Source organism: Podarcis erhardii (genome assembly GCF_964252035.2).
Source record: "Podarcis erhardii genome assembly, chromosome: 11".
Taxonomy (NCBI): domain Eukaryota; kingdom Metazoa; phylum Chordata; class Lepidosauria; order Squamata; family Lacertidae; genus Podarcis; species Podarcis erhardii.
This window is the reverse complement of record NC_138501.1, coordinates 8,371,889-8,386,629: the sequence shown is the minus strand read 5'-3', so window position 1 is coordinate 8,386,629 and position 14,741 is coordinate 8,371,889. Positions and strand designations below refer to the sequence as shown.

At 43.0% G+C, this 14,741-nt stretch overlaps 1 protein-coding gene across 7 annotated transcripts in view; it reads left to right on the top strand.

Annotated features, from left to right (window-relative positions):
* FANCC (FA complementation group C) overlaps positions 1 to 14,741 on the top strand; it is a 196,702-nt gene that overhangs the window by 115,821 nt on the left and 66,140 nt on the right. For 6 of the 7 annotated variants that reach the window (XR_014161344.1, XR_014161345.1, XR_014161346.1 and 3 more), the window contains one exon: positions 6,674 to 6,766. Coding sequence is in view for 1 of the 7 variants with exons in the window: in XM_081880999.1 (XP_081737125.1) it covers positions 6,743 to 6,766 (24 nt within the window). In the remaining 6 variants the exon portion in view is untranslated. Of the gene's footprint in view, positions 1 to 3,651; positions 3,675 to 6,673; positions 6,767 to 14,741 lie in introns of those variants that run through there. The other variant, XR_014161348.1, reaches the window with a different exon arrangement.

Genomic DNA, 14,741 nt, shown 5'->3' with positions numbered 1-14,741 from the left:
TGATCTCTGATTATAGGCCACGCTGCGTTGATGGAAGTTGGAGTCCCAACTGGAGGGTCCCAGGTACCCCGTACCTGCGCCAAAAGGCCCCCAGGAACTTGCAGCATCAACTTGCCCCCACCCTATTATGCTTACTTTGTACTTATAGGTAAAGGTAAAGGGACCTCTGACCATTAGGTCCAGTCGTGGCCGACTCTGGGGTTGCGGTGCTCATCTCGCTTTATTGGCTGAGGGAGCTGGCGTACAGCTTCCGGGTCATGTGGCCAGCATGACTAAGCCGCTTCTGGCGAACCAGAGCAGTGCATGGAAACGCCGTTTACCTTCCCGCCGGAGCGGTACCTATTTATCTACTTGCTTTTTGACGTGCTTTAGAACTGCTAGGTTGGCCGGAGCAGGGACCGAGCAACGGGAGCTCACCCCGTTGCGGGGATTCGAACCGCTGACCTTCTGATCGGCAAGTCCTAGGCTCTGTGGTTTAACCCACAGCGCCACCCGCGTCCCCTACTTTGTACTTATACAAGGCTGCAATAATACCAGAGTATACGAAAGGACCCTGGTTTATATGAGAATGTTTACCGTTAGATGCAGCTTTTCAATATTGACTTTTAAACACAAATGTATTAGGAAGTAGCCTCACAAAACAAGCAGGCTTTGTATAGCAATCCAATATTAATCACAGAGTCTTTTTTGTGGAAAATCATTCGTGAAGTTACTTATGCATGCTAATTCACCAGAAACCTCTGCCATGTAAGATGGTATATATTTCTTGTGAGAGGAGGCATGTCCTGAACTCCATCTGACTCTGATGGAAGGCTTTGCCTCTTTGAACAAGTGTGTGTTGAAACAAATGCATACCTTAATTGTAAAAGGGACATGTCAGGAAAGCTGCCAGTTCCAATTCATTTAATTTCAGTCAGTACAAATTGGCTAGCGTGGTTTGCTGGAGTTCATAACCTCTGAATTTCTATAGTCCTTGTGCATCTCTTATTAAAAGATGGAACCCTGGGAACACTTTAGTATTTCTCTATGGGCCTCCCAAACTGTTTGGAGAAGGGTAGCCCTTTGAAGTTGGCAGAGAGCCTCTGGGCTGCAAGGAACGCATATTCCTGAGCATCTGCAAACAGCACCTAGCTGAATCAGCACCTACATTGGCTCAGCAGCATCCTTTAGGTAATTAAGGACCAAATGTGACAAGAAGAACAAATCCAGCTACTCGCTGCAGGAAAAAGTAGTCAGCCACACAAACCATGATTAATCTGGGACCTATCCTTCCCAAACACTGATCCAGAGTCAAGCTTGCCACTGTTCGGGATACAGTACAACATTACTTCCAAATTTTGTCAGTCAACAATATGAATATAATTTTATATTTGTCCAAAGCTGTGGTGCACCCATAGTCTAAAAAGCAATCAAATCTACTTGACACAGAATTTTACAAAATTATTCCAAAACAACACAACCAGTTACACATTTTATTTTTGGATGTTAGCTTTATTAGTTGTCTGAGATATCAGAGTGAGTCCTAAAACTACTCACCAGTGGGAAAAAACTCATTAAGGATCAGGCTGATGGACCTCAGAAGGTAAAGAATGAGGAGTGGGGGGTGTGCTATGTGAACGGGGTGGAAGAACTGACAACAGTTCCAGCTGGAGCTCAGAGTGATATATATATGATCTCTGCTTCCTCTTTTATCGTCTCCACAACCCTGTGAGGTACGTCAGGCGGAAAGTGAATAATTAGCCCAAAGCAGGATAACAGAATCTGTCGATTTCAGGTTCTCTCCGTTTCTCGTTTTTTGCATCTTAAGTTCTGTTCTGTTCTCCACATCAGTTTGCATTTTTTATTACAAAAACCCTCTTGCAAATTTACCAGCAGTTAACTGTAAATTTCTCTTAAGATACATGTTTGTATGCAACCTTGCCTAATCTACATATTTTAACAGAGCAATTCCCTGTAATGGCATGCATGTTTGTATCTTATTTTGAGGACTATGTGCACACTTTACTCCAGTATATGCATTTTTGTAAATATTACTTGGCGGGAAAACTGTACTGTAAAATTTGGAGAAGTGAATTTTGAAGGATGGCTTAAGTTTCTGTTCTCCTATGGTTTTGGAAAAACTGATTTGCCTTCAAAGGTGAACTAAATCGATACCCCCCCCCCAATTCCCAGAGAGCTTCATGCTGGTGAGGATTTGAAATCTCTCCAGACATTCTAACCATTCCGGCTGAATGTAGATATGTTAATAAAATGATTATTACAGGTACAGGGAACCAGGCAGAGGGCCTTCTTGGTAGTGGCACCCGCCCTGTGAAATGCCCTCCCACCAGATGTCGAAGAGAAAAATAACTACCAAACTTTTAGAAGACATCTAAAGGCAGCCCTGTTTAGGGAAGCTTTTAATGTTTAATAGGTTATTGTATTTTAGTGTTTTGTTGGAAGCCGCCCAGAGTGGCTGGGGAAATTCAGCCAGATGGGCGGGGTATAAATAAATTATTATTATTATTATTATTATTATTATTATTATTATTATTACTACTACTACTACTACTACAATCCCAGAATGCATTGGGGGGGGGAAAGAAGGGTCAAAGAAGGAGGGAAGAGTCACTGCTGATTATCTTCGCCCTTTTGAACCAGCCTAAAATTCAGCATCCTGTTCCCAAGGAAGACCCAACACTTCCGAGATTCTTCAAACAAGACATGAAGAACCGTCTTCCCCTGCTGTATCCGCTCCCCTCGCTTCTCAGTTCCCCGCAGCTCACATTCAGTGACACATCGACTGCCACTGAACCTGGAGGTTCTACTTCTCATCTGCGCAAGCCCCGTAGCCTCTGTTTTCTGCCCGGCTCGCGGGCTGTGAAGGGTTAAAGGCCGCGGCGAAGAAATCCCGCCTTCTGTGTTTAAGGATTGGATGCTGCAGGCCTGGCAGAACAAAAAAAAAAAAAACAAACACACCCGGCCGAGCCTTCATTGGCCGCCGCGGCTGCCACTCGCTGGTTCCCTCCGGAGCTCCTTTGCGAAGAGGCCGCCCCGCCGGAGATTTGAACTGCTGCGCGCGGAGGCAGCAGCAGCAGCAGTAGCAGCGGTGAGTCTCGCTGTGCCGAGCAAGAGCGAGTGAAAAAGGCCCCGAGCCCGAGCTCGCGTGCCAAATATGCGTCCGAACAGAGAGCGGGCCTGAACCTGGGCGGGTTTACTCGCGTGTAAAAGGGCTGGCGTGGAAGGAACCCTCTTTTTTTTTGAGGGGGGGGACGGGACGGGATAAAAGCGGGGCTGCGATGCGGCTTCTTTCTCCCCCCCCCCCCACCACAGGTGTGCAAAGCGCCTCCCTCTCCTCTGCCCCGTTTTGAAGTGAGAGGCGAATTCGGTTCCCTGGTAGGCAGTGAGGGGGGGGGCGTTAAAAATAAAATTTCAAGCGCAAAGTTAAGGGGCGGCGGCGCGGGAAGAAGCCAACGGCCCCCCTCCCCCCCTCACAAGGCTGCCCCGCTAACGGCTCCTCGTCCGCGGCCCTGCCTGGCCCAAGTTCCCGCGCTTTTCTCCTCAGGAGGAACGCGCGCCGCCTCTTCCTCGGTCGCCTCCCTCAGGCGGCGGCCCCGGAGGAAGGCGAAGGAAGGCCTTGCCCGGAGCCGGCAAAGTCCCATTGCGGCCGCTGGGGCTTACTCCCGAGTAGCCACGTTAATAGCCCGGAGGGAGGGAGAGAGGGAGGAAAGCGGGTGTGGGGTTCATGTGGCTGCAGCTACATATGGGCGAGCTTTGAAGGCAACCGAGCATAAGCGGCTAGCCTGCCCAAAAAGGGGGGGGGGAGAGAGAGAGAGAGAGAGAGAAATTTTTATTATTAGGCTGCTGGTAGAGATTAAGCAGCCAGGGCCACGGCCTGCAGTTGGCGAAGCCCAATAGAGATGCCGACTTTACTCCCCCCCCAAAAAACACACACACACACTTGGTAAAATAAAAATCTGGTCTGGTTCACTGAGCAGCATTGGATATTGGATGGCTCGATCTGGTCATAGAATCAGTTGGAAAGGGATCCCCGAGGGTCATCTAGTCCAACCCTCTGCAATCTCAAATTAGTTCATACGTCACAGGCGGCCACCCAACTTCTGCGTAAAAACCTCCCAAGGAAGGAGAATCCATCACCATTTTTATTTCCCACAGTGACACAGGAGCCAACTCCTAGGGGCCAAAATATATTTTTTTCTTTTTTGTCTGTTCTCCTTTTTTATCTTTTTTCTTTGATGGGACTTGTTTTTATGTATTGTTTTGCTTTCTTTTTTGGTTTAATTGGGTGTTTTTCTGTTGTTATTTTTTATTACTCATGTAACCTTTAAAATTTTAATAAAAATCTATTAAAAAAACACACACAAAATAAGATACTTGAGGGGTGGCCGTGGCCCCCAAAGTTAAGGGGCATTGCCACTCAAATGGTGTGTGTGCGCTGAGTCATGCGATCAGTTGTGCAGGGCAGGGCTTACCGCCCCCCTCCGCCCCGAATTTTATTCAAGTTGGCAACCCTGCTTGGAGGCATTGTGGGGGAAATGTAAATGGTGATACCCAGCTCTGCTGCTGCTTTCCATTGCTGCCTAGGTAGCTTGCCAGGGTGTACTACTGACAGAAGGTAGAGTAATGATTCAAGAGGATTTCACCCTGGGGTTTCCTCAGCCAGCAGTATGGAGTGTTCTTCCTGCAGTAACCTGAATTTCTCTGCACAGTGTAGGGGAGCAGTCTTCCCTCTGCCAGATTATCTACTGGTTGTGTATCCATCCTTCCTCTGCCAGCCTGTTCACTTGCTTGCATGGAATTATTGGTTGTCTCTTGCTACTAGGCCAGGAGTCAGCAACCTTTTTCAGCTGTGGGCCGGTCTACTGTCCCTCAGACCATGTGGTGGGCCGGAGTATATTTTGTGGGGGGAAATGAACGAATTCCTATGCCCCACAAATAACCCAGAGATGCATTTTAAATAAAAGCACACATTCTACTCATGTAAAAACACGCTGATTCCTGGACCTTCCGTGGGCCAGATTGAGAAGGCAATTGGGCTGCATCCGGCCCATGGGCCTTAGGTTGCCTAACCCTGTATGAGGCTAATATATGAAATACAAGACTGCTATAGGCCCAGTCAGACTTAAGGCTCCTGTACCCTTGTTAGGAGGGACACTGGTGGTGCTGTGGGTTAAACCACAGAGCCTAGGACTTGCCGATCAGAAGGTCGGAGGTTCGAATCCCCGTGATGGGGTGAGCTCCCGTTGCTCGGTCCCTGCTCCTGCCAACCTAGCAGTTTGAAAGCATGTCAAAGTGCAAGTAGATAAATAGGTCCTGCTCCGGTGGGAAGGTAAACAGCGTTTCCGTGCGCTGCTCTGGTTTGCCAGAATCGGCTTAATCATGCTGGCCACATGACCCGGAAGCTGTACGCCGGCTCCCTCGGCCAATAAAGCGAGATGAGCGCCGCAACCCCAGTCAGCCACAACTGGACCTAATGGTCAGGGGTCCCTTTACCTTACCCTTGTTAGGTGAGTAGAAGGGGGAATTTCATGACTAGCTTGCCATGAAAGGTTTTCATATGCTGTACAGTATATACTTAAATGCTGGCTCCTTAAGAGCTTGGTGGTGGTGTTGCTTCAAGGCAAAGTAGTGTGTGTCATACTCATTTCCTGCTTACATTCTTTGCAGTCTGTGTGCACATCTGTCCTCTTGCAGACATCTGTCCCACTGGTCTTGGAACTGTTTAAAATGGTGAATGATAGCACACACCAACATATAGTCAGCATGAGCATCATTCCATCTAAAGCTGATTCTGTTGATCTGGCGCCTGTCAGTTGGGCAGGGCAACAAGGCCACCCACAGTTAAGAGGAGGTACCTGCATACTTGGGAGTCCCCAGGTATGTTGGAAAGTAGTAAGTTAGTAAATTAACAGAAAAACAGCCACTGAAAATGGACTGGCACATCATGCTCAGTGGCTTTAAAAGTCAAATGTTGAGAGAAAATGGGGATGTGAGGGAATTACTTGAGCCCCTAAAAAGTTCATTGTACCTTGGTGCTGGGGAAAAGGCTGGGGGAATTCATGCTGCAAAGTTAAAGAACTTATCTCCATGCACTATATGGTGAGGTTTCAGGAGGAGAAAGGGTGCTGGTTCCCACACTAAAAAGCTCCCCTCTGCCTGCTATATAACACATTCAGGTTCAGAATCAGAACTGAGCACAATGGGGGAAGGTTTTTTTTTGGGGGGGGGTAGGTAGCGAAGATAGCTTTCCTTGCCACACTGTTACCAGTTTTAGCCTTTGCTAACAAGGCTCCTGTTCGAGGCTGGTTGTTAGGGGCTCGTGGGGAATGCCTTGCAACATTAATATGACATAGGAAAGGCGAGCTGAAATATTGTAAAATGTAATGAATGCTGTAAGTTAATAAACTGCATCCCAAGTGCAGCACTTTACATTTATCTCATTTCAAACAGGTGGATGTGGGTGTGTTGTCAGCCTTTTGAGCAGTGGTTGTGGGGGGACAGGACTGCTCTTGTACTTTTAATAACAACCTGACACAGTTATTTAGTAAGTGAAACTTCTGTGGATCGGCCTGCAAAAGAAGCAAAAAGACTAGATATATCAACAGTTTCTTTAATTTTGAAGACTATTTTTATTTGTAATGTATAACTTTTGGTATATTTTGCTGATCTACAGGTGCAAAGTAAGATGCCTCAATAAACAAAATGAGCACGTTTGGTGATTTTGATTCACAGATTTAAGTTGATGTCAAGAATCGCTTCAGCAGAGGTAACCTTAATGGTTTAATTCAGTCTATTATTTTTGTTTTAGCTAAAGATTAGTTTTCAGAAAGCAGAAACTCCATTTCTTTATTTTTATGATTAAAGAATGATAGAATTGTTCCCTGAATTGTGTGGTCATTATTTTTTCCCATTTTGATCTTTTGCAGTGTTTTGGGGTTTTAGTATTTTCAAATGTTCTGCTGGTGACAGTGATCCCTTCCATAGTACAGCAATTATTTAGGAGAAGTTTGGGAAGTTATTATCTTGTCAGCAACAGTAACATACTTTGTGAAGGGGTTTCTTAAATTTTTCTCTCCCCCCCACCAATTTTGTTGGCAATATACAGTACAGGCTGATGATTGATCTGCCACTGCCATCTTTTGGATGGAAACAGATTTGCTAAATAAATACTGCAGTTTTTGCCCTCTTGTGGACTGGCATTTATTTTATTTTATTTTTTTAAAAAACCCAAACATTGTAGTCCTTAAGCCACTTTTTCATAAAGGAGATTATTTTAGACAAAATTGTTTCTCTATTATCCATTATTTTCCTTCATTATTTTTCTGCACAGAAAATATACTTTTGAAATGTGGATTTGATGTACACTGTATAAATGGTTTAGTTATAGTTTTATCCTGAATTAAATCATCTTTAAATGGTCTTTTATCTCATAATTCTTAATTCTCTCCAGATCATGGAGTTTTTAGAGAATTTATTTAGGAAAATTATTGTAACTGTAGAAATAGTTTTACTGACATGCTTAATTCATTTTGTAATTATCAGGTCTTAAATCACTTATTTTAAAGAATATTTTCATGTAAGTGCAACTGATGTTAGTGAGGAGAATTAAGTTTGTATTGCTGCTTCCAACTGAAATTAAGGAGATTTGAAACATTTGGCTGGAAAGTACTTAGTCTGGAGTAGGTGTGTAGTAGATACATCTTATTTCTTTTTAAAAAAATTCTGCCTGCAGCAGGAATTAGGGATGGGCGCTATATCAGTATAATGACCTAAACTTGTTTGAAGTTCATATTGGTTTCATAATTTTTGACCTGGAAATATATCATGAATCATGGTGTGTGTTTGTCATGCAGGGAAAAACGGTAAAGCCAGGCAATGCCTCTACATAGCTCCATCCTTATTTTAGACATTGTGATATGTCAGTATCTTGCAGTGTTTAGCTGGTGATATATCAAGATGTTGAAAACCAGATATCATCCAGCCCTAGCAGGAATCCTACTGAAGTGAGGGCAAAGAAAACAATACTGGGTTTAAAACAGCCTAATATTTTGTTAGCTACAGCGTCAATGAATTTGGTTGCCTAAGGACAGGAGCACACATGGTGTTGAGAGCCTGCCTGTTTGACAGAAGAACCTCAGCCTATAGTTGGGGAACCTGGGACAAGTGGAATGGCATAAAATATCACTCAAGTGCTACAGGAGGAAGACAGCTCTTTAACTCCACTGCCAAACAATTGAACGCCGTTTCACCAGTGCAGCTGCACTGATGCGTTGGGGAAGTGTGAATGAATATCCTTCAGCCAAATGTCATTGTCCATGTTTGAGGGGTGAACATTGCCTGGCCAATAGAGATCAGGAAGCTTTTGAGAACTGTCCAAATGCTGAATCATCCCATTGCCACAGATATTTATGAAGAAGTGCAATGGCCTGTTTGCTTTTCTCCACTCCTTTGAGGCAATGTGCCCCCCACCCCACATTTCCATTTTCTCTAACATCTCACACCAGATTATGCAGATGCCAGGGAACTGCCATAGGCACTAGTCCAAATTGTGCAACACTGCCAAAGGAGAGGTTCTGGCTTCAACCTGGGTGCTTTGTCCAGATTTTAGCATGTGCAGATCCACAAGAACATGGCAGAACTAGTTGCAACAAAATAATAGAGACAGGTCACCAACTTAATAGGCTGATGATCACCAGCTTTTCATTGCTCTAGATTTTGCTTATATTCCCATGCCACAAAGGATATGGCCACAATCCAAAACAAATAGGTGCTGAGCTTGCCTGCTGAGGCTCAGAAATACAATCCCCAAGTTCAAAACTGCAGTAACTGTTGAATGAGAAATGGGTAAGGATCCATTGATGGGAGAGAGAGAGAATTTCTGGCAGCTGACAATGGGCATGGGCTGGAAATAGGAAAGGCCAGCAAATAAATGTTGTTGTTAAATATAATAGTTCGCTAGCTGCCTAATACCATCCATCTGTACACAATCTACATCAAATTGAAAACACACAAATGTTAACACTATACTGCATCTGGTTGAGTTTTGACCTAATATGTTGAGTGAGCTCATTATGGGTTGGTGCATATGCCCCCAAAGGTTAATGCCCTCAGGCATCCCTCAGAAGAGATAACTAAGGTGCTAAAAGGATGAGAAATAAAACCACTGTCTTTACTGCTGAAACTGCCTGCCAAACTCATGGCACTCAAATAAGCAAGCCAGGAACACAAAAGTTAGCAGCCTCAGAAGGTGGTGAACTCTTCTTCATTGGAGTTTTTTAAACAAAAGTTGGATGGCCATCTATGAGGGATTCTTTAGCTGTGATTCCTGCATTGTAGGGGGTTGTGATCCCCTCCAACTCCACAATTCTTTGATTCTATGTGCAGTCTGTCCTATTGGACTTGACAGTGCACCAGCCTTGTTCCTGTGTGCCCAGTAGCAGGTGCATTTGCAAATAAAGCCTTTGGCTTAACTCTAAAAGGAGATAACATCCAAAGAGATAGTAATTGTGTTAGGAGTGAGACTGTGCTCCCTAAAGGGGGAGACCAAATGTAGCAGTAGAAATGGCTCAGAGACCGACCATTTCCCCACAGTGTGCCACAGGATTACAAAAAGGCATTAAGAATTGAAACACTGCAGTATAGGAGCGTGGAATACTTGTACTATCTGTACAAGTGCCTGTTGAATCAGGCCAGTGGTCCACCTAGTCCAGCATCTTGTTCTCACAGCTGCCAACCAGGTGCATTGAGTTTTATTCTTAAGAGCTCCCGACCCTTTCAAAAAGAGATCTAGAATGCAGCTTTCTTGCTGACAGCAAGATTGGTATGGCGGATATATCCAGTGTTCATATTTTGTATGTGGCAGGGACTCTCTGAGTGTGGAAAACATAAAATTACTTGTCTTGGTCTTACTCAAAGGCTGAGGTGCAATGACTGGTTAATCATAACTCTAAGGTCAGGATCCACCAGTAAAGACGAAACAAAAGTTGTACGATCATGCAGGTATTTGGCAGAGAGTACATCTTGCTTCAGTTCCCTGACTGGCTATATATTCACATATAGACTTTGGTATGCTGCTATTTCTTAGACTCAGTTCTTCCGTGGGGCAGCTATTTAATGACTTCAAACAAATATTGAAGGTGCTATGTGTAAATGCCATTGGATTGAGGAAACGTGTACATCCAGGGGGACCTTGGACCCTTCTTTTAAGGAGTTCCCAGCAATATATACTAACACCCTTTTTATTTTGGGTTGTTCCTGTACTCAAAGGAGGAACACTGTCTTGCAGGTGCATAGTTATCTATCTCAGCACTTCTGGCTTGAACGCTTTTTATTTTCTGGCTATTTTCAGACACTACAATGTAGACTTTACATAGTATTTAGTTGCTTAGTGTTAGGTTTTGGCAGCATTGATCTTGGCAGATACCTAGAGGCGTCAGTTGCCTTTGATCCTAGTATAGCTCCTGCACTGAGAGGGAAGACTTCAAATGTTGTACTTCATTCTTGGCACTTTTTTCATTCAGTTACATAGTACTTTCCATCTATAAATTTCAGTGGACTTCACTACTATTAACAACTTAACATTTATTATTCGATAAAATTTGCATTTTAATTAAATCAGTATATTTATAATAAATGATTTTTTTGTTTTACTATTTTGTTTTACTTTATTTTGTCTCAAATGCATTTCTTGTGTTGTAGACTAGAGATGCATGTGTTGCAACCTTAGAAAATTTGGCTTTCCCATTTTCACTGCTTTTCAGATTCTTTATTCACATTTTTTAATGTACAAAAACACATGAAGCTGATTCATGTTCTTGGTATTAAAGGAAGTTCAGTCTACATGTTAATATATAGTTTTTATTTTATTTTATTTTCTATGCATCATAAAGTGCTTTAAAATAAACTAGAATGTGATAAAGGAGACCCCATCAAAGGAATGGTTTCCTTTGCTTTTAATTTTGAGGATTATTTTTTTCTTACTACTGTCACTCTGAAGATGCTTACTTTGTGGACTCTTTTCTGTAAAGTTTGAAAAGCTTCATTTGCTGATTTAATTTAGTGTGCTCCTCTGGATCCTCTCTCTTACTGACTTAAGGCTTTCACAATATATGAGGTTACAGATAGTCTCTGTATCCTATGCAACCCATGATTGTAGCTTTTGGGTGTACTGTAGGGAACTGCCTTTAAAACTTGACAAAAGTTACTATAATGTTACAATTCAGACACTAATCCAGATAGCTTACTTGATGGAATAAAGTTAATCCGTTCCATGTTAGAAATGCTGCTTACAGCCTCTGAAGGATGTAACAAATACCCCATGCCTAAACTCCACAGGGTTCCCCACTTCCTAAAAGTATAGAACAACAAGCACTTGACTGGGTGGTTCTGAGGCAGGAGCAAGGCTTTATTTTGTTCTCTCCCCGAAAGCAGCTGGAGTAAGTGGAGGAGAATTATAATTGTCTAGAACTCCTCAGCCAGTGGTAATTTTGTAGCAGCATGAAATGTAATAGGAAGACAGACTCAACGGTCACAGTTAATATGGGGGGGGGGGGGAGAGGAGTCTACCCTTGCAGTAGTGTAGGCATTAATTGGAAGAACTTAATTGTAACTGAAAATAAACCAGAGGGAATAGTATTTCATTGTCAATGGCATAGGTTACGTGACCTTTCCCATCTATAATATATGCTAACAAACTCGGTTAAGGTCTAATGTGTCAGGCAACCTGATCCTATGGTGCCTTTTTCAGCTGCTGCTGGGGCAGCACAAGCAGGATTCTATTGTTTTCATGCTCAGCATCTGTGTGGTACATCAAGTCAGTCTTCACAGTCTTGCTTTCGTTTGGAAGACTGAAAAGGCCTTTTCATGAGAACTATTCTAGCTCTAAACAAAACAAATTCCTTCCAGTAGCACCTTAAAGACCAACTAAGTCAGTTCTTGGTATGAGCTTTCGTGTGCATGCACACTTCTTCAGATGCATGCACACGAAAGCTCATACCAAGAACTGACTTAGTTGGTCTTTAAGGTGCTACTGGAAGGAATTTGTTTTGTTTTGACTATGGCAGACCAACACGGCTACCTATCTGTAACTATTCTAGCTCTGTTTGCACCTTCAAAACATGTTCACTGAATACAGGGGATGTGGGATTCCGTGCTTGCCATCTTGGCTCCCAAGCTCCATAAGCAGAAGGTATGAGTTAGGCCCCATATACATTTAACAGTACAGGAGTGGACTCAATACAGATTGAGGTTGAATCCTGACAAGACAGAAGTACTGTTTTGGGGGGACAGGAGGTGGGCAGGTGTGGAGGACTCCCTGGTCCTGAATGGGGTAACTGTGCCCCTAAAGGACCAGGTGCGCAGCCTGGGAGTCATTTTGAACTCACAGCTGTCCATGGAGGCACAGGTCAAATCCGTGTCCAGGGCAGCTGTTTACCAGCTCCATCTGGTATGCAGGCTGAGACCCTATCTGCTCGCAGACTTTCTCACAAGAGTGGTGCATGGTCTAGTTATCTCTCACTTGGACTACTGCAATACGCTCTATGTGGTGCTACCTTTGAAGGTGACCCGGAAACTACAACTAATCCAGAATGCGGCAGCTGGACTGGTGACTGGGAGCGGCCGCCGAGACCACATAACACCGGTCTTGAAAGACCTACATTGGCTCCCAGTACGTTTCCGAGCACAATTCAAAGTGTTGGTGCTGACCTTTAAAGCCCTAAACGGCCTTGGTCCAGTATACCTGAAGGAGCGTCTCCACCCCCATAGTTCTGCCCCGACACTGAGCTCCAGTGCCGAGGGCCTTCTAGTGGTTACCTCACTGCGAGAGGCCAAGTTACAGGGAACCAGGCAGAGGGCCTTCTCGGTAGTGGCACCCGCCCTGTGGAATGCCCCCCCACCAAATGTCAAAGAGAAAAAACTACCAGACTTTTAGAAGACATCTGAAGGCAGCCCTGTTTAGGGAAGCTTTTAATGTTTAACAGACTACTGTATTTTAATATTTTGTTGGGCGGGGTAAAAATAATATATTGTTATTGTTATATTGTTATTGTTATTGTTGTTGTTGTTGTTGTTGTTGTTGTTGTTGTTGTTGTTATTATTATTTTACACAAATGGGATCTCCCGTCTTTTGATTTGTGCTCTGCAAATAACATGGATACTGTTCTGGAATATTTTATCACTCTTAAGTTATTAAAGGCATTTTGCTATTTTTAATCTTGTAGAAATGATTAAGCAAAGATCAATCTTCATTCCTTTCCCTCTCTCCTTCCCTCTCCCTCCCTGCTTTCTTCCAGTTGTGATGTTTTGTTTTTTCATAGTTTCAAGAGGAGGCAGAAAACTACTTCCCATTCCCTATTCTCAATCACCCTTCTCAATTGGTTTTTTGCCAGAATTCACTCAATGGACCTATTTTTTAAAAGAGTTGAATGGGAAATCAGCTTAGGGTTGTGTATTTGGAGTAGGGAAATGGTGGTGTTTCCCCAACCTTTTCTCCGTTCAAAATCACTTGCAAAGCTTTCTTGTTTAATCAAAATACAATTTTCTTTCACACAAGCTTGCATGTAACGTGTAGTTTGCCAGACTAAATTAGAATGCTGACTGTCTGAAAATTGGGGGGGGAGGACACCTTAAGTGTTGGGATTTCTGAAACTAGTCTTTAAACTAGTCTTTAAAGAATTTAAAGACTTTGTAGTTCAGATGGTCTCTTTCATTTGAGTGCCATCAAGGTTGAGTGGAGTTTGTTTTAAGCAGTGTGCTGCTTAAACAGCCTGTAGGCATAGTGTTGAGTTCCTTCCTTGATTTCACTTAGTTTTGGTAATGCAGAAATTCTTTTCTTCCCTCTAGGGAAGTGGCAGACTTCTTTGAGAGGTATACATGGAATGAGTGAAATCATTGCTTTTCTTGGCCTCTTGGGAAGTATATAGGTATATTAGAAAGTTATAATGAAGAAATGGAAAAAGGGATTTCCTCATTGGTTTCCATGTTCATTTACTACTAAGATGTCATATACAGTAGAGTGCATTTTAAGTCTCTTTTTGCCAACTATCCAGAAGCTGTTTGTGAATATGGCCTTATTTTCAAAAGTAAGTCATAGTTCCCTTGGGTCTCTTGCTTTTTGTTTTTTTAATTTATCATTGCAAGACCTTAGACTCTCTGGTGCTAACAGAACTGGTATTGATAGTAAATATAATTTACTGTTTGGATATCTGTTTAAGTTGCCTTAAACCTCAGCACATAGCAAATTCAAGTGGAGCACTTAGCATGAGAATTCCTGTGGTAAATAACTTTGTAAAGCACCATGTGCAGTGATAGAAATGCTCTGTCTTTCCCTCTCTAAAGCACACACATACGCCTTCTTTATGAAAAAGACAATGAGTGGCATTCAACTAAGTTTACTCAGAGTAGACATATTGAAATTAATTCACCCAACTTAGTCATATTAATTTCAGTGGGCCTTCTCAGAGTAAAACTCAGTTCACTACTATCCCATGTTAATTTTTAACATGTTAATTTTTTTAGATTTCACCTGTAGCTAAGGAGGGTATCTGACAGCTCCCTTGTTGAGAATATATAAAGGAAAAGTTTTTACAGGTGATGGATAGTTTAAGCTCTCTGAGGTAATAGAAAATACATTTTTGAGAACATTGCTGTGCATCCTCTGTGGTGCTTAGTTGAATACCAAAGTTTGGATTCCCAGCCCTAAAGTTCAGGTGCATAAAACTGACAGTGTCAAATGACAGACT